The sequence below is a fragment of the Caretta caretta genome, chromosome 6 (assembly GCF_965140235.1).
Source record: "Caretta caretta isolate rCarCar2 chromosome 6, rCarCar1.hap1, whole genome shotgun sequence".
NCBI classification, from domain to species: Eukaryota; Metazoa; Chordata; order Testudines; family Cheloniidae; genus Caretta; species Caretta caretta.
This window is the reverse complement of record NC_134211.1, coordinates 119,482,939-119,505,838: the sequence shown is the minus strand read 5'-3', so window position 1 is coordinate 119,505,838 and position 22,900 is coordinate 119,482,939. Positions and strand designations below refer to the sequence as shown.

The 22,900-nt window shown below is 41.3% G+C and overlaps 2 protein-coding genes and 1 long non-coding RNA gene across 8 annotated transcripts in view; 1 reads left to right on the top strand and 2 right to left on the bottom strand.

Annotated features, from left to right (window-relative positions):
* LOC142072597 (uncharacterized) overlaps positions 1–4,763 on the bottom strand; it is a 69,418-nt gene extending 64,655 nt beyond the window's left edge. Inside the window, exon 1 of the long non-coding RNA XR_012669100.1 lies at positions 4,612–4,763. This is a non-coding gene — a long non-coding RNA (uncharacterized LOC142072597). The remainder of the gene's footprint in view (positions 1–4,611) is intronic.
* On the top strand, positions 4,551–22,694 carry PCNX4 (pecanex 4). 6 transcript variants are annotated; one of them, XM_075129956.1, is made up of 12 exons: positions 4,551–4,626; positions 5,664–5,783; positions 10,756–11,482; positions 12,189–12,368; positions 12,464–12,981; positions 13,844–13,944; positions 14,091–14,213; positions 14,462–14,825; positions 18,098–18,201; positions 18,812–19,863; positions 20,202–20,388; positions 20,928–22,694. In XM_075129956.1, the coding sequence occupies exons 3-12, from the start codon at positions 10,794–10,796 to the stop codon at positions 21,177–21,179; spliced, it is 3,570 nt and encodes a 1,189-aa protein (XP_074986057.1). In that variant the 5' UTR covers positions 4,551–4,626; positions 5,664–5,783; positions 10,756–10,793; the 3' UTR covers positions 21,180–22,694. The 6 variants fall into 6 exon arrangements, with proteins under 6 accessions (XP_074986057.1, XP_048709813.1, XP_048709815.1 ...); XM_048853856.2 differs by lacking the exon at positions 4,551–4,626 and adding an exon at positions 4,753–4,897; XM_048853858.2 differs by lacking the exon at positions 4,551–4,626 and adding an exon at positions 4,753–5,024 and having other exon boundaries at positions 18,812–19,692.
* The window catches only part of DHRS7 (dehydrogenase/reductase 7), a 35,288-nt gene continuing 35,035 nt past the window's right edge, over positions 22,648–22,900 (bottom strand). Inside the window, exon 7 of the mRNA XM_048853869.2 lies at positions 22,648–22,881. Within this exon, the coding sequence (XP_048709826.1) occupies positions 22,843–22,881 (39 nt within the window). The 3' untranslated portion in view covers positions 22,648–22,842. The remainder of the gene's footprint in view (positions 22,882–22,900) is intronic.

Here is a 22,900-nt window from a genome sequence, read left to right as displayed (position 1 = left end):
TCTAGGTCCCTCTGTATCCTATCCCTACCCTCCAGCATATCTACCACTCCTCCCAGTTTAGTGTCTGAGGGTGCAATCCACATCATCCTCCAGATCATTTATGAAGATATTGAACAAAACCGGCCCCAGGACTGACCCCTGGGGCACTCCACTTGATACTGGCTGCCAACTAGACATGGAGCCATTGATCACTACCCTGTTGAGCCCAACAATCTAGCCAGTTTTCTATCCACCTTATAGTCCATTCATCCAGCCCATACTTCTTTAACTTGCGGCAAGAATATTGTGGGAGACCGTGCCAAAAGCTTTGCTAAAGTCAAGGAACAACACGTCCACTGCTTTCCCTTCATCCACAGAGCCAGTTATCTCGTCATAGAACGCAATTAGATTAGTCAGGCATGACTTGCCCTTGGTGAATCCATGCTGACTGTTCCTGATCACTTTCCTCTCCTCTAAGTGCTTCAGAATTGATTCCTTGAGGACCTGCTCCATGATTTTTCCAGGGATTGAGGTGAGGCTGACTGGCCTGTAGTTCCCAGGATCCTCCTTCTTCCCTTTTTTAAAGATGGGCACTACATTAGCATTTTTCCAGTCATCTGGGACCTCCCCCGATCGCCATGAGTTTTCAAAGATAATGGCCAATGGCTCTGCAATCACAGCTGCCAACTCCTTTAGCACTCTCGGATGCAATGCATCCGGCCCCATGGACTTGTGCTCGTCCAGCTTTTCTAAATAGTTCCGAACCACTTCTTTCTCCACAGAGGGCTGATCACCTTCTCCCCATGCTGTGCTGCCCAGTGCAGTAGTCTGGGAGCTGACCTTGTTCGTGAAGACAGAGGCAAAAAAAGCATTGAGTACATTAGCTTTTTCCACATCCTCTGTCACTAGGTTGCCTCCCTCATTCAGTAAGGGGCCCACACTTTCCTTGACTTTCTTCTTGTTGCTAAAATACCTGAAGAAACCCTTCTTGTTACTCTTAACATCTCTTGCTAGCTGCAACTCCAGGTGTGATTTGGCCTTCCTGATTTCACTCCTGCAAGCCCGAGCAATATTTTTATACTCATCCCTGGTTATTTGTCCAATCTTCCACTTCTTGTAAGCTTCTTTTTTGTATTTAAGAGCAGCAAGGATTTCACTGTTAAGCCAAGCTGGTTGCCTGCCATATTTACTATTCTTTCTACACATCGGGATGGTTTGTCCCTGTAACCTCAATAAGGATTCTTTAAAATACAGCCAGCTTTCCTGGACTCCTTTCCCCCTCATGTTATTCTCCCAGGGGATCTTGCCCATCAGTTCCCTCAGGGAGTCAATGTCTGCTTTTCTGAAATCCAGGGTCTGTATTCTGCTGCTCTCCTTTCTTCCTTGTGTAAGGATCCTGAACTCGACCATTTCATGGTCACTGCCTCCCAGGTTCCCATCCACTTTTGCTTCCCCTACTAATTCTTCCCGGTTTGTGAGCAGCATAAACACTAACATAAACATATAGCAGCAGGTGTACATATTATTTTTTTTAAATCCACACTGCACACATTTCTCCTCCTGGGAAACAGGATGAGAGAACAAACACATGACAGCTATTAGTCACATTGCTTAATGCTCTACTGGGAAGCACTCGTCCTAGGGTCATGAGCACAGTACAAGAACCTAGACAACAGAATAGAGGCACTTAGATACAAACTCCTTCCCATTACATAATACTACAATAACTGGCAACTCAGACATTCTCCCCTTTCACAAAAAGGACCCTTTGAATGTAGATCTCTCTTCTAGGACTACTTGTAGATAGATGTTGCTGATAACCCATTTTACCTGATGATGCTGTAGAATTATAATGTTAAAATGTTCCTCATATAATAATTAACAATATATTTGATATTATTATGCTTAGGTCTGTCTGGAATTAATTAGTAACATTAAAGTAGTTTTTGTTTTTCTTGTTTAATTGGTTAATTTACTTTGTTTAAAAATACATTTTTAAAATATTTTAATAAAAAGATGGACTAACATTTACAAATGAAAATCACCTACTAAGGACAACTTTAAATGTGTAGTATAGTATGTAAGGCTGACAATAATTATATTCCTGTATATGTCTGAACACCCTTTAACACACCCATATATTGAACATTTTTGTCTCATCAACAGCAAAACAATCAACACTCCCCTTGCAGTGACACCAACCTCTCATCTTCGTTTCTTTCATACCTAAGGCCTGATCCACCTAACCTTATTCATGCGATGAAAGACAGGCAGGAATCAATAGCTTCAGAAGTGCAGACTATGGCTGTCGACATCTTACATTTAGAGAGGCCAATAACAGGGTAAATTTAGAGTAGCCACTAGCCATCTTCTCTTCATCATTTAATTTCATAACTGGCTTAAGAAGTCTGCAGCATACATTTGCAGAATTCTTAAATTTTAAGAAAAAACTGTACCAGTAGATACTGATGTATGAAGCCAGTTACAAGTATATGATTTGTCAAATGGCTAAAACTGATTCTTTTTATGTCAATGTTATAATTTCATGATGTGGGCCTAGGAGGTTTGCATACATAGATACATTAGCTCTGTATGTAGAGATACTTGAATTGTGGATGTCACATCAATTAGATTTGTAGTTAGATACTACACTGATAAGAGCCTTACAAAAACCTATGAAGAGATGAACACATGGAGTCTTAATGACAAATGGAGAATGATGGTCCGTAGTATGCTGCTTGTCTACTAAGGATTTTATATAATATCTATCATGCGGATGGTGGATAGGCATAAAGAACAGTAGAGTCGGCACATCCACTTTGGAGCTGAAAGAAAAGCACTGACAGGTCAAAAGAAATTGTTCATTATGGATGGATAAAGTTGTTTCAAAGACCCCTCTCCATTCCATCTCCCACTTAATTACTGCTGCAGCAGAGTTATGGTTGTTCTGGTGTTGCATAGTCAAAAATGCCCAGTGTATAGATGTGTATTAATCAACAGTGTGTTACAGTTGGGCAAGAGCTATATAATTAACCTTAGCTAATGAATTCCAGAGTTTAATATTTGCAGCGATGAATAATATTTGAACTTATAAGTCACAACTTAACTGTTAGCTAACTAACGTTTTCTTTGGGAATGCCTCTGGTGTTTGTAGTAGTAACTAATGTATCTGAAAATAGCAACAGTGATTTTTTAAAAATATAAATAACTGGCTGGGGTAAGGAGAAAGCAGAAGTATGTAGATCAGCAAGGTGTCTCACTGGCCTTCCAATCTGTTTGTATCCAACTGTTGTCTTGTCTTATTGTATGCACATTGTGGCAGTGACCATCTTTTGTTATGTAGTTTGTACAGTCCTTAGTACAGGTCTGCTCAGGCCTAATTTTAAAGCCTGACCCAGATCCAGACCCAGAACAAACCCGAGCACAGCTAACCCAAATTCCACCCAAGAGTAGCAAGTTATTTTCAGATCTGACCTGACCCTGACACTTCCCCCCAAACCTGCTCCCCATGCTCATGATACGTCTCTGGCCACCGCCTGCCCATAAGGCTGGCATGACAGCGCCTGCATGGCCCTTCCCTCCCCCCACTGGCCATTGCTGTCACCTCACTGTGGAATGAGAGACGTTGTGACTCACTGGCAAGGTAACTCCACAACGCACACAGTGCAGTGAGATGGCGGTGGCCAGCAAGAGCAGGGCATGCAATTGCCACCACACTAACCTCCTGGGCAGGAAGAGACCAAAGCCAACCTAAGCCTGAGATGGTCGGGTTGTTTTCAGCGCTGACCCAATCTCTATAGTCAGGTTGCAATGCTCTGGTGCAGTGGCTCTCAAACTGTGGGTCAGGACCCTGAAGTGGGTTGCGACCGCATTTTAATGGGGTTACCAGGGCTGGCTTAGACCTGCTGGAGTCTAGGGCCGAAGCCCAAGCCCCACCACTGGGGCCAAAGCCCAAGGGCTTTGGGGCTCAGGTTACAGCCCTTGGGCTTCAGCTTTGCTCCCCCCTGACCAGAGGCAGTGGGACTCAGGCGTCCTCCCACCCCCAGAGTAGCAGGGCTCGGGCGAGCTCAGGCTTTGGTCCCTTTTCCTGGGATCATGTGGTCATTTCTGTTGTCAGAAGGGGGACGCAGTGCAATGAAGTTTGAGAACCCCTGCTCTAGCGCCTAGCACAATGTGATTCTCACTCATGAGTAAAGCCCCAAGATGCTACCAGTGGGTCTATACAGGGCCTTACCTGTGAGGGTGGAGTGGGAACAAAGGTATAGTTCAACTAAGTGTTAAGAGTCACCAGGGCTTGGTTAGGACGAGTGCTCTTCATCTGCAGTGAGCCTCAGGGGACATTATGACATAAATAAGGTGAGGAGCGGGACTGGCAGGGCAGCAGGCAGCGCCCACCACCCCCATTAACCCCCCCACCCCCCAGCGCACAGGTGTCTGTGGGGAGAACCATCCCCCTGCATGGGGCGAACCCAGCCTCAGGCCACTGCCCCCTGTGCCCGCTGGTGACCAACCTCAGCAGGCGGAGCAGCAAAGGGGTCGGCCCCGCAAAAACAGCACAAGCGCTACAACCCACCCAGGGTGCGGAGGCCCCACGAAAACCGCCCGCGCGCGGGAGCGGCTGTTTGTACAGACCCTACGGCCACGAAGGTGCGGCACGTGCAGCAGGCGGCTGGGGGCCGTTTCCGCGGACAGAGGGCTGCCTCCGGCGGGAAAATGGCGGCGGCGGCGGCTGTGAGTGGCGGGAAGGGGACGCAGCTCCCTCCGTCAGCGCGCAGGGCCGGGCGCCCGGGAGCCAGCGCCGCCGACAGAGCGAGAGCGAGAGCGGCCCCTGCCGCCGCGTCTGCGCCCCGCGACCCCTCTTCGCTGCAGCGGCCTCGGCGGAGTGGGAGGGATCTCGCGCCCGGCGGCGCCCGCCTCGGTTAGGCTCCCTGTGGAAACCAACGGGGGCGCAGCGGGGGGGCTCCGGCCCGCGAGCCGCTGCTGGGGCTCCGCCGCCGCCGCTCAGCCGGGGGCTAGCCCCGCCCGGCAGCCCGCGCTGGCCCCAGGTACGCGGCTTCCCCAGAGGCGCTGGCCGGCCTGTGCTGCCCCCAAGCCTGCTGCCCTCGGGGCTCAGCGCTGCCCGCGCACCCTCAAATGAGCTGTGGGGGGAGACTCTGAGCCCGTGAGGAGTCAGGCTCGCCAGCCCCCCGAGCTGGGATGGCCGGCCTCAGTCTCCACTGGGGCCGAGCCCGGGAGCTGGTTCGAGAGCCTGAAAGTGCCAGGGTTTGTGTGGGTTTGTAGGGGCTGTGTCCCCGCGCTGGGTGGCCGCTGCAGACAGTGGTAGGGCACCCAGGCCTGGGTGAGGAACTTGTTGCGCTAGGCGCTGTACAAACACCCAACAAAGAGACAGTGCCTTCCCCCAAGGACAGTTGGGATGCTGCTGTGGGAGCTGAGAGTGGGGTATGAATGCTGGCCACAGGACTAAGGCTTTGCTGTACCCCAGGGCCTGGCACTTCAACTTAAACAAACTTGACCTTATCTTTTCTAGTTTTTAGTACAAAGGCTGTTCAACCCTTGTAGGTGACCCTTGATGTGACAAGAGGTTTGTGTGTATGCAGCTATGGAGCTGTAGTGTTAGCTGACAATCTTCCAAAATTGTCAGGATCAGTTGCTAATCAAAGCACAAAATCTACTTCTGTTTTTAGGGTTTTATATTGCCGCCTCCTCCTCATGGTATCTGAGCACCTTCTATGAAAATTTCATAGCAGTAATTAAGTCATTAGTGGAATTCTTGAAGTCTCTCAGGCTTAAAACTCTGCTTGGGGGTAAGGGTGTGTTTATTTTTTCTTTATTTTATTTGTTTGTTTATGGTTGGTTGGTGACTGATAGTTTCTTGTGATGAGAGGTGTTGACTATTGTGGCCTGGCTTGTACTAAGCAGATAGTTAGTTACAATTTTAATTTATTGTGAAGATAACTTTTTTAAATAACCCCAAGCCTTATATGACGTAATTTAAAAAATGAAAATTATACAAATATAACCCTATGTTTTGCTGTGAAATATTAGAAGTAGGCATTCATTCACCTCACCCTTTCAGCCTCTCAAAGAAATTTAAAGCTGCACTTAACGGTCTAAGCCCTGTAAAGGAAGGATGACCTCATACATAGGGCACTAGCTTGGGACTTGGGAGATTAGGGTTCATGTCCTGACTCCACCAATAACTTCCTATGAGACCTTGGTCAAGTCTCTGTGCCTCTGTTCTCCATCTGTAAAATAAGGATAACACATGTCTACCTCAGAGGGATATTGTGAGGATAAACACCTTAAAAGATTTAATGGTGTTCAGATAATGGGGATGATATAAGCAACTGAGAAATATAGGTGTAGAACTACCCTGGTTATACCCGATTGTTGTTGTTTGTATCCTAGTAGTACCTAGAAGCCCACTGTGCTAGTACAAACGGAACAAAAAGCTGCAACCCCCCAAAGATCTTGCAATCAAAGTATAAGACAAGGGACAATCGATGGATACAGATTGGGGGAGTACAAGGAAACAATGAGACAATATTGATCAGTATGATAGGCAGTGGTGTTAGCACCCCAGTGGCCTACCTATTGTCTTTTTTTTTTTTTTTTTTTGTAGGCATTACAGCAGAAGAGGCTAATGAGGTAGCTTGCAAATATTTTGTGGGATACTTCTCCCAGATGAGGGACAGCCTGGGAGAAAACATGACAGTTAAACAAATGACATCATGGGCTGATCAGAGGTGGGAGTTGATGCTTCAGTAATGAAAGAGAGAAAATAGGTAGGCTGGAGTTAGGCCATGAAGGGATTTGAAAGTGGAGAAAGGTAGCTTATGTTTGATGTGACTGTTGTCACCCAGGCCAGCGGGGTAACCAGGCAATGTGGTCAATCTAGAACTGTCCACTTACTTCAGAAATGCAAACTAAGGGCAGATCCTGCAAACAATTACTTTTGCTGGGACTCGTGCAGAGGTAACTATACGTATGTAAGTTCCTGTTTGAAAATCTGGCACCAACATATTTATCAACTCAGGTCAGATAGAGGTATTTAAGATTACATGGTTTCCCATATTTGTTGGGCTTAGTCTCTGATTTCTCTTATAAATATGTTTATTGCTTTTTTTTAATCGTGCCTTACAATGCTTCTGTTTTGCATTGCACTCAGGTAGGAGAACTGTCTCATTTATACACATAGATTTTAAATTTTACGCAAGTATGTCTATTATTTATGCAAAACTTGTAGTTTAAATATGTTTATTTAACAAATAAAACATTGTTAAATATGTTTTATTGGTTAATACTTTGTTTATGATTTAGCAAATATATACTTAGAAACAACACAGACTAAACTTGAAACAAATAACACTGTGGGGAAACAGTAAAATCACAGCTGTCAGGGAAATTTTATTTAAAAAATAAAAAAAGTAAAACTTTACCTTGGTTTATGTTTCCTTTAAAACTGAATTTCTCTCCTTTACATGCCCCCACAATTTTTTACCTATCAAACTCTCTTTAACCTGGCACCATTGCACACACAGCACTTTAAAACATTCTATTTATAAAGTTTCAGTGACTTGTGAGCAAGCTTAGAATGCACTTTTTTTTAGTGTACTTTTAAAACATTTTTACTATGGTGTGTCCGTATTGCATTTACAAACTGTAGAACTGATTGTAATGAATGCCCTATCCAATATCTATATGATTGGCAGTATTTCCACATTACAGTTTAGTTGCTGTCAGATATGATTGCTGTTTTCACCTCAGTTGCATGAGAATGCAAGTAACACAATAACATGCAAAGTTACAATAGAAGAAAGAAACGTACAGTACAATGTAGAGAGTGCTCTGTGTTATAAGGGCAGCAGATCAACAGTACCTCATGGCTCTACATTTTATTACTGAGTATTATGTGTTGATTTAGCCTAATATCTTTTAGAGAAAATGCAAATTGTTGGCCAGTAACACTAATTTAGAGTATCTGGGTGCCTCTCATTTCCATTATTTCTGACGGAATGTTGTGTTGCCCAGTGTGTGCTTGCAGACCATGTGACTGTTTCCTTGGTGAATGCAAACTAAACATTGTGTACTAAAGCACTTACAAGTATTCGATACAGTAGTGAGAGGATACATGTCAGTGGCATTAGCACATTTGTTTTTACTACACCTGTAGTGCTGTTAAAAATGGGGTGCAGTTTACTTGTCAGATAGAAGGCAGCTAGTATAAAACACTTTCTGCATTAAATCTTCTAGCTACACTCACAGGTATCTTTTTAAAACAAAAATAGTGAGTCGCTACACAGTAGTTTTTTCTGAGTCCTGTTTTCTATCCAGGCCCTCAGACTGAGTACTCCTGTCTGTTGCCTCCAGATCCTTGCTTCTGTGATCAGTAAGATAAATGGTTTCAGAGGAGCAGCCGTGTTAGTCTGTATCCACATTAAGAAAAGGAGGACTTGTGGCACCTTCGAGACTAACAAATTTATTTCAGCATAAGCTTTCTTGAGCTACAGCTCACGTCATCGGATGCATTCAGTGGAAAATACAGTGGGGAGATTTATATACACAGAGAACATGAAACAGTGGGTGTTACCATACACACTGTAAGGAGAGTGATCAGGTAAGGTGAGCTATTACTGGGGGGGGGGATGACACCTTTTGTAGTGATAATCAAGGTGGGCCATTTCCAGCAGTTGATAAGAACGTCTGAGGAACAGTGGGAGGGTCGGGGGAATAAACATGGAGAAATAGTTTTACTTTGTGTAATGACCCATCCACTCCCAGTCTTTATTCAAGCTTAAGTTAATTGTATCCAGTTTGCAAATTAATTCCTATTCAGCAGTCTCTCGTTGGAGTCTGTTTTTGAAGGTTTTTTTGTTGAAGAATTGCCACATTTAGGTCTGTAATCGAGTGACCAAAGAGATTGAAGTGTTCTCCGACTGGTTTTTGAACATTATAATTCTTGAAGTCTGATTTGTGTCCATTTATTCTTTTACGTAGAGACTGTCCAGTTTGACCAATGTACATGGCAGAGGGGCATTGCTGGCACATGATGGCATATATCACATTGGTAGATGTGTAGGTGAACGAGCCTCTGATAGTGTGGCTGATGTGAACAAAACCCGTTCCCAGCTGTGTCCACATATCTATTCAGGGGACACCATCATAGGACCTAATCACATCAGCCACACTACCCCCGCTCTCCTGCTGGTAATAGCTCACCTTACCTGATCACTCTCATTACAGTGTGTATGGTAACACCCATTGTTTCATGTTCTCTGTGTATATAAATCTCCCCACTGTATTTTCCACGGAATGCATCTGATGAAGTGAACTGTAACTCACGAAAGCTTATGCTCAAATAAATTTGTTAGTCTCGAAGGTGCCACAAGTACTCCTTTTCTTTTAGTAAGATAAATATGTGTTTTGCTCTCTCATTACGTTTGCAGAGTACAAAGATACTCTCCTTTTGAAAGTTTCCTTACCCTTTGAATAATAATTCCTTTTGGATGTCTACCTAAATTCACAGTTGGCCCAGAAAAAATCCAAATGGAAGCAACAACCCTGTAAATAGAAAAGGAGTACTTGTGGCACCTTAGTCTCTAAGGTGCCACAAGTACTCCTTTTCTTTTTGCGAATACAGACTAACACAGCTGCTACTCTGAATCCTGTAAATGGTTTGCTGGCCTTGCTCATTCGCATAATTAACAAGCATATGCTGAATACATGTTGTGCCTGTTACAATTATGTCTTCAGTTTTTTTCTTTCGCATTGCAGATGGGAAAGAGGGTATGTCAGCCAACGGCATTCATTGTCTACTTATTAAATTTTCAAACAAGCACCTTGTGCTTTCTCCCTTGCTGTTGCATGGAGCTCCCCATAAACATCCACAAAGCGACCTCATTGTACTCTTTAAAACTATTGTTTGCCATGCCTACTAAAACATTGACAACAATTAGGCTAGTGGTGTGCTGAGGCTACTGCCCATCATGCTGACCAGTGTTGTCGCATTGTTTACTTGTACTTCCCCATCTATCTCTTATCTTATACTTTGATCGTAAGCTCTTTGGGCAAGGGCCATCTTTTTGTTTTGTGTTTATGAAGTGCCAAGCACAACTGGGTCCTGATCAGTGAGTAGGTCTCCTAAGCATCAGGGTAACTGAAAAGGGCTTTGATGCCACTATTTATTTATTTATTTTTACAGTTAAGATGTTATATGATCTTATAAGATGTTAAGATGTTATATGTTTGATCTAATTTTACAAGGAACTCGATGTGGAACCCCTGCACCCGCATGGGTCCTTATTGAGATTGAAGGGGTTCCTCCTGGACATGGGTGGCTTCCCATTTGGAAGTCCTTGGAGGATAGAGTCTTAAATCATAAGTTGGAATGGGGCTAGATGTAAATTTCAATTCTCGACAAGTGCTCTGTTGTGAGGGTAAACAATTCATTTTATTAACTCCAAAGAGTAGAGGCCATGTTAAATTAGTCCCATAATTCTTCACATAAGTTCTGCAATGGTCAGTATATTCTGTCTTTAAAAATATGTTGTAAAGTTTTTTCCCATTTTAATAGTTTACTTATAGTCCTTAAAGTTCAGCGTATCCTGCAAATAGGATAGAAGATGTCTACTGAAATTATTAACTTGCAAATTCACTATGATTTTACAAATGAAAACAGGACAAAACAATTATCTTTATTGCCTACTTGTGAAGTTTTGAATGTGGCATTTAGTAACGCTATCTTATTTTTCTTTATCTGCTGCTGTTGTGCTACAGGAAAGATGGGACTCATCCAAGATTCCTGAGTAATAAGAATGGGTCCAGATGTACCTCTCCTGAATGATTACAAACAGGAGTTCTTCTTGAAGCGCTTTCCACAGACTGTTTTGGGAGGTCCCCGGTTTAAATTAGGCTATTGTGCGCCTCCTTACATATATGTGAATCAGATCATTCTTTTCCTGACACCATGGGTTTTGGGAGGAATAGGAACACTTTTGTACCAGTTAGACATTATGAAAGACTATTACACTGCAGCACTTTCAGGAGGACTAATGCTTGTTACAGCACTTATTCTCCAGATGACAAATCTGAATGCAAGACAGAAAACAGTGACAGTAGAAAGAATGCAAATTCAGAATACCCTAAGGGATGAAGATGAGTATGAATTTTCCAGCTGTGTGGGTTCAGAGACAGTTAAATTTATTATTTCAGGCAAGAAATATTTAGTCAACACTGTATTTCATTCGTTTCTTGCTGGGGTAATGTGTGGGTTGGGAACTTGGTATTTGCTGCCAAACAGAATAACCTTGCTGTATAGTAACATTGGAGGAACTGTTGTGATCTTTGTGTTTGGATGGGTAACTATTTGTATAGGAGAATATTCTTTAATCATAAACACAGCAACAGAGACAGCTACTTTTCAGGCACTGGATACTTATGAAATTACTGCTCTGATGAGACCTTTCTATATTTTTGTCTTTATTGCAGTGGATCTTGCACACAGGTAAATGTCTATAATGTTTATATAACTTTAATGTTGGCTTATGTATGCAGTTTGTTGGTAGATGCTATGAAATAACTCTCCTGAAAGATTTGTATTAGAGATGTCAGTCAATTTGAAAAATCCAGAAGAAGCCTAGAAAATTATACAATAGAACTTAATGCTTTTCTTTTGCTTTTATAGAAAATTAAGAACTTGATAGCTTTCAAGAAAAGTTAGGCGGGAGACTAAGAAGTTATAAGGTTAGCATAGTTAAAATGGTCACCCTCAGTCTTAAATTCAGTACTATTGGAAGTAGCTGTTTGCCTCACTGTCCTTTTAAGGATTAGTTATCAAGAAATATATATTTTACGGCTTTTAAATGTCTTAAAATAATTTGTACCAAATATAGTACTTTTAAATTTGAGATAGGCCTGATTTGGAATTATAAATCCAAACACTGTGAACTTCAGAAAAATTTAGATACCAATTCGAAATTTGAGCTTTCTAGTTGTTGTCAGTCTGATAATGTTCAGGCATTAATTTAAGTATATTTATTTTTGTGTTTGTGTTGTTTTTTTTTTTAAAAAGTCGGACTATTCTGACATTTGAATATGGGATACATAACTTTTATACTTCTGGATTTATCGTGTGTGTTAAACTTGAAGTAAATCTATACATACGGTATCTTCCTTTCATAGGAGTCAAGTACATTTCCTTTTTCATCCAGGTTTACTGTTAACATGCCAGTTTTAGAACAGACAAACCAGATTTTGCACATCATATTTCTATTTTTGCCATTTTTATGGGCATTGGGGATTCTGCCCCCACTTGATGCACTTTTTCTATGGGGAATGGAACAAGTGTTGGAGTTTGGCCTAGGAGGTTCACCCATGTCAAGTAATACAAGGTAAATTTTATTGACATAATGATCAAATATAACATTGTAGTTTGTAACCTTTTTTCTTTTCAATCAAATCTTTTTGTTTTTTCTCTCCTACGCAGGTTGTTAGTAATGTTTCTCATTTCTGCTGGAACAGCTATAGCATCATATTTCATTCCCAGCACTGTTGGTGTGGTCCTCTTCATGACTGGATTTGGATTCATACTCAGTCTTAACCTAAGTGAGATTGGTCTAGCCTTCAAGCACACCATGATCAGCCATTTAGCTTCCAACAAGTCTAAGTGCTCTAAGTCCAGTGGTCCTAGGATACACTTTGGATGGAGGGAATTCTTTTTCTATTTGACTGTCTTGACATTGGCTCTTATAGAAGCCAGCTTGCTGCATCACTTTGCTGGTTTTTCAGCATTTTCCAAAGCCAGTCCCCAGGCTATAGTGAGTTACATTCTGATCGTATTACTTATAGTTATGTGGATTCTTAGAGAGATTCAGGGAGTGTACTTGTTTGGAATCTTCCGAAACCCTTTTTATCCAAAGGATGTCAGGACTGTGACTGTGTTCATGGAGATGCAAAGAAGGCTTATGAAAGTTGGTGTTGTCAGAAGGATTTTACTAACACTAGGTAGGAATATCTTCTATGTACTATATGTAAGATGAAGATTAAAGGAAGATTAAAACATGGCAATAACATTTCTCTATGTGAGTTAAAATGTATGTGCTAAGAAGATTTAAATGGCTTAGTTTTCATTCAAGTTTTACTTTTAGCCTTGTATGCACAATTAATGGGTTCAGATTTTCAGAAGTGACTAGTGATCTGTGGTGCATGAATTTAGGGACTGACTTTCAGAGTGTGGGTGCTCAGTGCTTTCTGAAAACCACCCCCCTTTAAGGAGTGTAGGTTTGGAATCCAAAAATTGGAACTGGCCACTTTTGAAAATCTTTGCTGTAACTTTAATAAAATAGTTCTAAAAGAAAACTGAATTGACTCTGGAAGTCCATCAAAATATTTGTTCCTTGCAACTTCCTAATAAAAGGCCTAATCCTACTTCCATTGAAGTCGATGGCATATTTTCCACTCTCTTCAATTGAACCAAAATTTGGCCCGAATTGAGTTTGTGTAGATCTACTAGTTTTGGGACATAATCTTGGAGTGCTTATTCACATGTTTCACTCATTTGAGTATTCCCATTAACTTCAGAGAGACTAATCACAAGTTAAGCATGGGCATAAGCACTTGCAGGAATGGGCCCTTTGTGTGAAAATGCCACCTAATTTTAACTTTTTTTTGAGGGGGAGAGGGAAGTTCACAAAAAAAATTACTGGCTTAGTGGTGGCAATTCCCATTCACAAACTAAGATTTCCATTCTGCAATGAGCTCATTGCAGGATCTGGAGCCAATTTATGGACTTTGGTAGACATTGCAAAGAAAAAACATTGATGTTTCTCTCATGTTTTTTTTTTTTTTTTTTTTTTTTTAATTGCAGTGTCTCCATTTGCTATGATAGCATTTCTTTCATTAGACAGTTCCCTACAAGGTCTTCATTCTGTATCTGTTTGCATTGGATTCACCAGAACCTTTAGAATGGTAATTTTAAATTTTTCTAATTTGTTACCTTGTAGAAGAAACTTTTTCCAAAAGAAATAAGAAGTGACTTGGAAGAAATACTCCAGGTCAAGAAGAGGGAGAAAGGGCAGATGCTTGGTACAACAAATAATCAGTCTCTGTTTTAGGTTTGGCAAAATTCAGAGAATGCCCTGTTGGAGATGGTGATTGTATCGATAGTGCAGATGTTGCTATTTAATACTGATGTGTGGTGGAACAGAAGCCTTGATACAGGAATCAGACTCTTACTGGTAAACCTAATTTTAATTTTGATTAAGCAGCTAGCTATTGCATCTTTTCTTCCCCACTTCTTCCAAAATTAGGGCTCAGGGCTTATGGGTATGGAGACTGAAACTCTGTAGGCATGGATTTTCTCTTGGTTTAATAATTAGTTTTATTTAGTGCACTTAACATTATATAAACCTGAAAGAGCTCTAGCAATGCTGAATGTGACCAGATACCTAAGAAAAATATTTGATTATTGTATGTATCTCAACAGGCTGGTGTCATTCGGGATCGATTACTTCAGTTGATCTCAAAACTGCAGTTCGCTGTAGCTGTTCTCTTGACATCATGGACAGAGAAAAAGCAACGTCGGAAATCTACTGCAACCTTAATAACACTCAACATTGTTTTCTTCCCAATTGTATTGGCCTTCATAGCTGTCTCTGCACTACTTTCTTCCCCCATGCTGCCGCTCTTCACTCTACCAATATTTTTGATTGGGTTTCCTAGACCTATCCGAAGCTGGCCTGGACCTGTGGGTGCAACAGCATGTGTTTGTTCAGATACCATGTACTATCAGCAGGTGGTTCCAAGTCTGGCCACTGCACTGCAGTCTGCACTGGCATCAGGTAGTCTAGGTAGGTAAACTGTAGCTGTATAAAATAATTTGCAGATAATATAGTTAAATGCTTTAATCTGTGTCGCCTCTACTGGAGAACATTGTGATTTGCAACCTCTATGTTAAATAGATGTGCTCACTACCTAGATTAAAACTTAAACAGTGCAGTGTTCCAGGGTTTATTCAGCTAAGTAAAAAATGGGTGGTTTCAGACCTTGCTGCATTCTCTTAATAGAGACTGCTGTGATTTAATACAATGAGACAGCGGTGGCAAAACTGTGTTGCACTTGGCATTCCTTATACTGAACAAGAGAAGATGTCTTTCTAAAAGATCTACCTAGGCTTAACTAAAATCTATGGGCTTAATACATGAACCACTTGGTCAAATTCTGTGGCCTGTGTTATGTAGGAGATGAGGCTAGAGGATCATAATGGTCCCTTCTGGCCTTACAATTTTACAGAAGATTGTGACATGTATTTATTTTTTTTTAATGATACTAAAAGAAAACAAAAACCAAGATTTTTTTTTTTCTTCGCCAAAGAAAACATAATTGCTGAAATTGCAAGAAATTCTTTTGAGAAACACTTGGGGCACACAAGCAGAATAATCAAGAGCAGGTTGCCCCACTGATAAGTTATGAGTATTTACTTTTGCTATCTTACACTGATGGCTAGTAAGGGAGGCATCTTAGTATTCAATGGTAATTGAATCTAACTTCAGTCACTCTTTTTCGGAGGAAGAGAGAAATGCAGAAACTTTTGTCAGCAGACCTGTGCAATGGATTTGGTACAAGGGCTGAAGAGACTCGAAGTAATTGTAGGAAGCTTCCCCACAAAAGGAGAAACCCCACTCGCAGTTCACTCTACCAGTAAATAAGAGAACATCTTTCTTATTGCTAATATGAAAGTCAGGTGTTGTGGCACTCATGCCTCAGATTCAATATTTTTTTTAAAAATAGAAAAAATTACTTGCTTTTTAAAGGGATAATCTTTGAATGGACATCTCCAAGCAAGAGATCCTGTTAGGATCTTAGATCATTTAAAGATGAAACGATAATGCTCTTAATGTGCCACTATTTTAATTTAAAAATAAAAAAAATAATCTACAGAGAGGATTTGTAGTAGCTTTGACAGCCCAAATTTAAAAAAAACTTTGCAAAAATGGTAGCAAGAAAGTGCACTTCATTAGCACAGTGGAATATAAGGTTATTTTTAATTTTAACTATATTAAAACCTGGCTGGTTTTACTGATTGTATTTTACAACATTCTGAAACTAAAATTCACTGTACAAGTCAAAGATGATTTGAACGTGAGTGAGGATGCAATGTGCTGGCAGCAAACATGCACTGTCCTGTTTTGGAATATCACAGATGTGCTGGAGAAGTGACAGCTGACTGTAATCTAAGGTCTGAATTAAGAAAATCAGTTAGACGGCAAGTTTACCATCACCCTCTTACATCTAAACAGAAAGAGAATAGAGGAAAGAAATGTGATGTTTCTGTGGGAGGGAGGGCAATCTACTGACTAAAGCAGTGAGCTTGATTTCAGGACTCTAAGTGCTAGCATTGCCATTAACTTGACATGTGCAAGTCATTTATGCCTTAATTTTCAAATGCCTACTAATTTTGGTTGCCTCGGGTTTTTTTTGATATCTAGGGCCTGATTTTTCTACCTAGCGGTGCTGAGGAACAGCAAATTCCATTGGATCTGTGGGTGCTTAGTACCTCTGAAAATTAGTCCATTAGATTTTCATGTGGGACATCCAAAAATGGATACACTTGCAAAATTTAGGCCTTAACATCTGCTTAAGTGTCTGTAAAGAAGGCATGATAATACCTCACAGGTGGATTGAGGTTTAATTGATATTTATGAAGCATTTTGAGATCCTTAAATAAAAATGCCATAGAAGCATTCCTCCACCTTCCCCCAGGCCGATCTTGTGCTGCTGGGGGAGTCTCAGAATTCCCTTTTGTATACACATTGATTTTTCACAAAAGCAAGAAAACATAGGACCTTTCTACTGGCTGAGGAATGCTGGATATGACTCCTTCAAGAGCTCATTGCTGCTGCAAAAAAACATTGTGAATTAATGAAAAAAGTCGCAAGGCATGCCTTCCTCTGTCTAATCTTCAGGATCATCAGCCCTTGCTGATATGGGGAGTAACAGAAGAAACATGATCCTACATTTTAAGAAGTCTGCCCCCTTTCCTATATTTCTCTCTCATCTCATTCCCACCTTCCTTTTGGAGTATTTTAAGTACCTTGCACTCCTTTGACGTTTCTCACTTATTTTATCTGTGGCTCCCTCTGTCTTCATGCCCCACAGTTCTGTTCCTTGCTCTGCCCCAGACACAACTGTGTGATGTTGGACCAAGCCACTTACTTCATTTTCCTGTTGTAAAAAGGTTAACATCTCAAGGTTGTCATGAAGCTGAATTAATGTTTGGAAAGCACTTTGAGATGCTCTGCTGAAAGATTCTATAGACATGCATTGTAGTAGTATTCTACAGCTTATGTATATACGTAATCGTGTAGGCAAGAAAATTAACTTGGTTTCCACTAACTTTTCCCAGCTTGCCTCATCATTTCTATTTACACTACCTAAGTGTTTCAGAATGTACTATAGTCGTTGTTCTGGACACAGTATTTGGATCCAGCTTTGCACCTTACTTGCTTTGGTTTCTACTCTTGACCAGACACAAAGTAGTGTAATATAAGCAGCAGTCCATAATCTAACTAAAGTTGTAGACGCTAATGCACAAAGGCTCAATCTATACTGAAGAAAGTATGGCAAAAAGCAGTGCTTGGAAAGCTTTCTGTGTACACAAATTCACTAAGTATTTCAAGATGTTTTACAAGTTCTGGTTGTTCCAGCTGATTGTAATATCCAGGAATAGGTCTCCAGCTCAACCAGTGTAGTCTACAGTAGTTTCTTCATATTGCAAGAGGAAACCACAAGCATTGCAACTGCCCTAGTTCTAACCCCATTCCACAAGGCAATGCCTCATATTGGCAAGTTGCCCCAAAGCTCCAGCTAGTAACGGTTGCGGGCACTCTGGGATATGTACATCAGGAAGCCACTGAAGCAACACCTGTGCTGTGCTTGGCCAACCCAAACTGGTTCTGGCAGGATCAGTGTTGCTGTGTAATGTCCTTGCAACAGCCTAGCGCATCACACGCCACAAACTTTCATACAAGAGTGTCTTTGCAATGGTTTCCTCAATGTACAGAAGAAACCTTAATCAACAGAATCCAACAGTAAAAGTTAACTTTTTGTGCATCTTTTTTAGGTCTCTCTTTACCTGGATCACACTTCTTGTGCCGTTTTCAGGACAGACTGATGTGGATATTAGTACTAGAAAGAGGCTTCACATACTGCTGTGTTAATATTAAGGTGAATATTTACTGAAAACTTACCTAGTCATATTTTGGAAACACACATTTGTTTCTGTATAACTTCCTGTAATAGCACAAGTAACACAACTTACGTTACATAAGGTTAACATATTTTGGGTGCGTAACTAATTTAGTTTTACAACTGATAGGGTCTTTTGTGTTGCACCATTAAGTCTGTAATAATACATTTGAAACAATCTGAAGCACATAAGCAAGTTATGACATAGAAGAAGTTGGGGGTGGGGGGAGAACCTACTAGATTAGCAAGTATGGAAGTACAATATCACTCGTCCTGTGGCTACAGACTTTTTTTAAAAAAACAACCATATACAGTTGATCTGTAAGGGGCAAAGGTAACATGGCAAATAAAATGCAAGGTTCTAAAGAAAGTTCAGATTTATCATGTCTGTATTTAACATCTGTAGTCAATCTTAGATACTATGATGGGTGCTATAAAAAAATCTTCGCTTCAGTGGTGCCAGAAATATTAGAAATGGAAGTGTCTCTTCAATTGCTGGGAATAATTTTTAATAATAAGAAAATAGTATTCGTTAGCATTGCTTGTACAGCCAAAGAGCAAAGATGACTTGTTCCCATTTGTGCTATAGGGGCTAGAATTGCAGGAAACTTCCTGCCACACTGCTGAAGCACACAGAGTGGATGAAGTTTTTGAAATGGCCTTTGAACACCAGGAGCATGCAGAGACTTTCTCTCTCAATCATCATTTTGGAAACATTTTAACCCCTTGTACCACTCTACCTGTGAGACTGTATTCTGATGCCAGGAATGTCTTGTCTGGGATCATTGATTCACATGAGAACTTAAAGCAACTGAAAGATGATTTCCTTAAAGTGCTTGTATGGATACTTGTCCGGTACTGCTATAAAAAATCAAAAATGTGCGAGAAGCTGGACAAAACAACCAAGAACAAAGAAGGGTCATTTCCATTAACCCAGCCCAATGCATTTGACAGTGCAGTAGAAAAGCCCAGGCCCATAAGGGATGAAGATAGCTTTAGTGTAGATACAATTGCGGATTGGACCGATGATAGTGATCTTTTTGATCTTGAGCCCAGCAGAACAAGAGAGAGAAAAGAAACCGAGCCATTGGAAGCTGCACCAAGAACACTTTTGTCTGTTCCAGGGTCAGTAGAAATGGAGAGCGCAGTTGGTGCTCTGCAGGAGACAGCCCCTGAAGATAAACTCTACAAAGCTGTTGTGCTTGGCCTCCCTGCTGTAGACAAAGGAAAGAAGCAGGAAGTTGTAAACTTGCCTTTAGTTGCATTTAGCTGCTCCTACTCTGAGTTGCTAAGCATACCTGAAGAGTGGACAACTGCTCCCATACCTACTTCCAAACTCAATGAGATGAGGCAGAGGTTTCCGGAAGACTGGTACCATTTTGTTTTGAGTCAACTGGATTTTTTTCATTTGAAAGAAAAACCTTCCAATTTACTTGATGACATAACTAAAGACAAAGCTTTGAAAGAGTTGTACGTCCATGGTGTATTGTCTTGTTGTTTTGGTTTGTTTGGACTAGACAATACAGTTCCTGCTCCTAGTCATGTATTTAGAGCATACACTGGTGGCATCCCCTGGTGTGTTGGTTTGGATTGGCTAACTGGAAAACCAGAGCTGTTCCAACTAGCACTTAAAGCATTCAGGTAAAAAGCCATGCGCATTATAAAACATAGCATAACTCTGTCGGAAGAGAGCATTTATGCTTTCAGAGTTGGCTTTAAACTATATGTAGTGAAGAGAGAGATGCTAGCTAAGTGATAGTAAGTCACCATATTCATTGCCAAATAGTATAGCAAATTAGTTCTGAAATTAAGTATTTTGCATTTTCCATGATCAATCAATAGTGCCAATGTTTGAGCTAATTGAAACAACTATAACAACCTGTAAGTGGGTTATCATAGCTACATTGCTTTTGATAACTGCTTTGTCCCTCTCTCTGAAGTGTATACTTACTCTAGGCATTCTGTTATACATCTTTCAGATATACGTTTAAGCTCATGGTTGACAAAGCAAGCCTGGGTCCAGTAGAGAACTTCGAAGAGCTGATTAACTATCTGGAAGAATATGAAAGTGACTGGTACATTGGTTTAGTATCAGATATTGAGTGGCAACAAGCAGTTTTGCAGGAAAAGCCATACCTTTTTTCTTTGGGACATGATCCTAACATGGTAAGGGGGGGGGGGAATGCTAGCAAGCAACATTAATGTGTTTTTTCCACTGCTTATTATTTTAATGTGTCTTACTTCCAAGACTTTACAGATAACTTTACATCCAAAGAACAAATGAATGCTTGACAAAATTTGGCATTAGTACTGCTGGAAATTGCTAGACAGCTGTTCTGCAAACGCAGCAGCATTTGTTAACTATGACATGGGGATATTCAAGCATTCGGCCATTAAAGATTCAACGGTTCTAGTTAATTATATGCAACAGCATAATCTAGAGGCCTATACGCCTTTCATCTTACACTAAATATTGTGAGGGGACCAGGGCATGTGACATTATTTGGTTCAAGGCACTGCAGTGTTGAAAGTCTCACTTACTAAATTGCAGTCTCAACCTGTTGTTGAAATTATGGAAGAGGCAGTTTTAAAAAGACAGTACCCAGAATGATGCTAACTATTCCCTTTATGCTCTGTAACTGAAACATTTTTATTTGTGTGAATTCTATTAGTGTACTGAAAATTAAATGTTTTTTCTTTCAAAGGGAGTTTACACTGGGAGAGTGCTCACCCTTCAGGAATTGTTAGTGCAGGTTGGGAAGCTCAACGACGAAGCTGTCCGAGGTCAATGGGCAAATCTTTCATGGGAGCTGCTGTATGCTACCAATGATGATGAAGAACGCTACAGTATACAAGCTCACCCAATCCTTCTGAGAAACCTTACTGTGCAAGCAGCAGACCCACCGCTTGGCTACCCTGTTTATTCATCTGCATCTCTCCATGTGCCTTTGTTGTAGGCTGTTGATTTGTAAGGTGTGTTTTTTGTATTTCCTATCTGTAAGGAGGAAACCAAACACTAATGCTGCATTTGTACAACTAGAAATATGAAGATCTCATTGAGTGGCATTGGATGGCAGTTGCCAAACCAGGGAACCCTAATTTGCACGGAAAAGGTGCAAGCTGGAGGCAAGAACTTTAGAATCTGTTTTTGCAGTGCTGGAACTACCTAAACCCCATTCCCTGCGTGGCTGCCACATGTCTTGATCTCCACTTCAGAGAACAGATGCTTAGCTCTGGCCACTAACTGTTGTTGGTGCCTTTTTTTTTTTTTTTAATAGCTTGACAGGTGACTTGCATTTGTAGGCAGGTTACAGCTCATTGTAGTATAGTGAACTGTAGAGTTGGTAACCAAAGTGTACGTATGAATATTTATATGAAATTTTTATTCTCATTTTACATATTGATGTATTTTGATATTTTGGAACTTGTTATAATGTATAATTTCATATCATTTTTTTACTGTGTATTACCTGCTGCCCTTTCACGAAGGAAGCCTTGGAGCGTTTCTATAGAAAGGCACACTAGCTACTCCAGGCTTTCCCCTCCCCCAGTGTAAACAAACCATTATAGGGGCTGTATGCAGGCAGGGGGGTAGTTCAGAATGCAGGGAGAAGGGTAACTAGGGGCTGTGTGCCAGGAAGGCTCCCCCTTGCAGTCCCTGTGTCTCTCCCCCTGCAGCTCCCTCCCAACTCCGCCCCCAGCTTTAGCCCCATAGAGGGCAATAGGGCACTGGACTTCAGCCCCAAGGCCCTGTGGCCTCTAGATTCCTGGTTGAGAACTGCTACTTTGCTGGACAATAGATGTGTAAAGCTATTTCACTTGAATCTCTTTGACTGCTCAAGCCCTTCAGCAGGGCAGTCAGACTCCTCCACTTTCCTATGTACTAACAGGAAGGAGATCTCCTAGCAGGAGATGCTGACTTGGTGTCCAATACAGCTGAGACATTTAGAACTATTCACCTTAACTACCTGCGTAGACTACTAAAAGGAGAGAGGGCTCAGCTGACAATTACTTCTCCCTGATGTAGAGAGGGGAAGTGCCTTCCCCTAAACAATGCAGGGCTATGGGGAAAGCTACAAGCCTGCTGCATCCCCTACTATCCAGACTGATCAGACGTGTGCACAAGTTATCCAGCCCCAGAGCTGCCCTTCCAGAGCAGCCCCTACAAGCAATAGACACTCTTCCCCTTCATGCATTGGTTGATATTGGTCCTGAATGGCTAGGGACCTTTAGGCTCCGGGAAGGGAAGAATCTGGGCTGGTGGGTGGGGTCTGTAAGGTGTGAGAATGGTGGAAACAAGATCAAGTAGCTTACTGGGTAAATTCATGGCAGCAGAAATATCACAATAGGGTTCCTGTCCTCCTACCATAGTTTTTATAAACCTAAAGAATGACTTTATAGAAGGCCCTGCAAAAGTAAAGCAGATATGTTTAGAGACATGCTTTTATTCAATAAATGTTCTTACAATCACATTAGGTTGCAGTTGTCAGGTTACATGATAGCAAAAAAAATAAGGAATAATTAAAAAAGGCCTTAACTTGCAAAGATGAATAGAGGACAGAACACTCCCCCAGCTACAGTTACTAGTTTGGTTTAGTGGGGTTTTGTGCAGGTTTCTCCTCAAGCTTTCTTCTTTTGAGAGTAGGAGACATCAGCATCCTGTAATAATGAGAACACA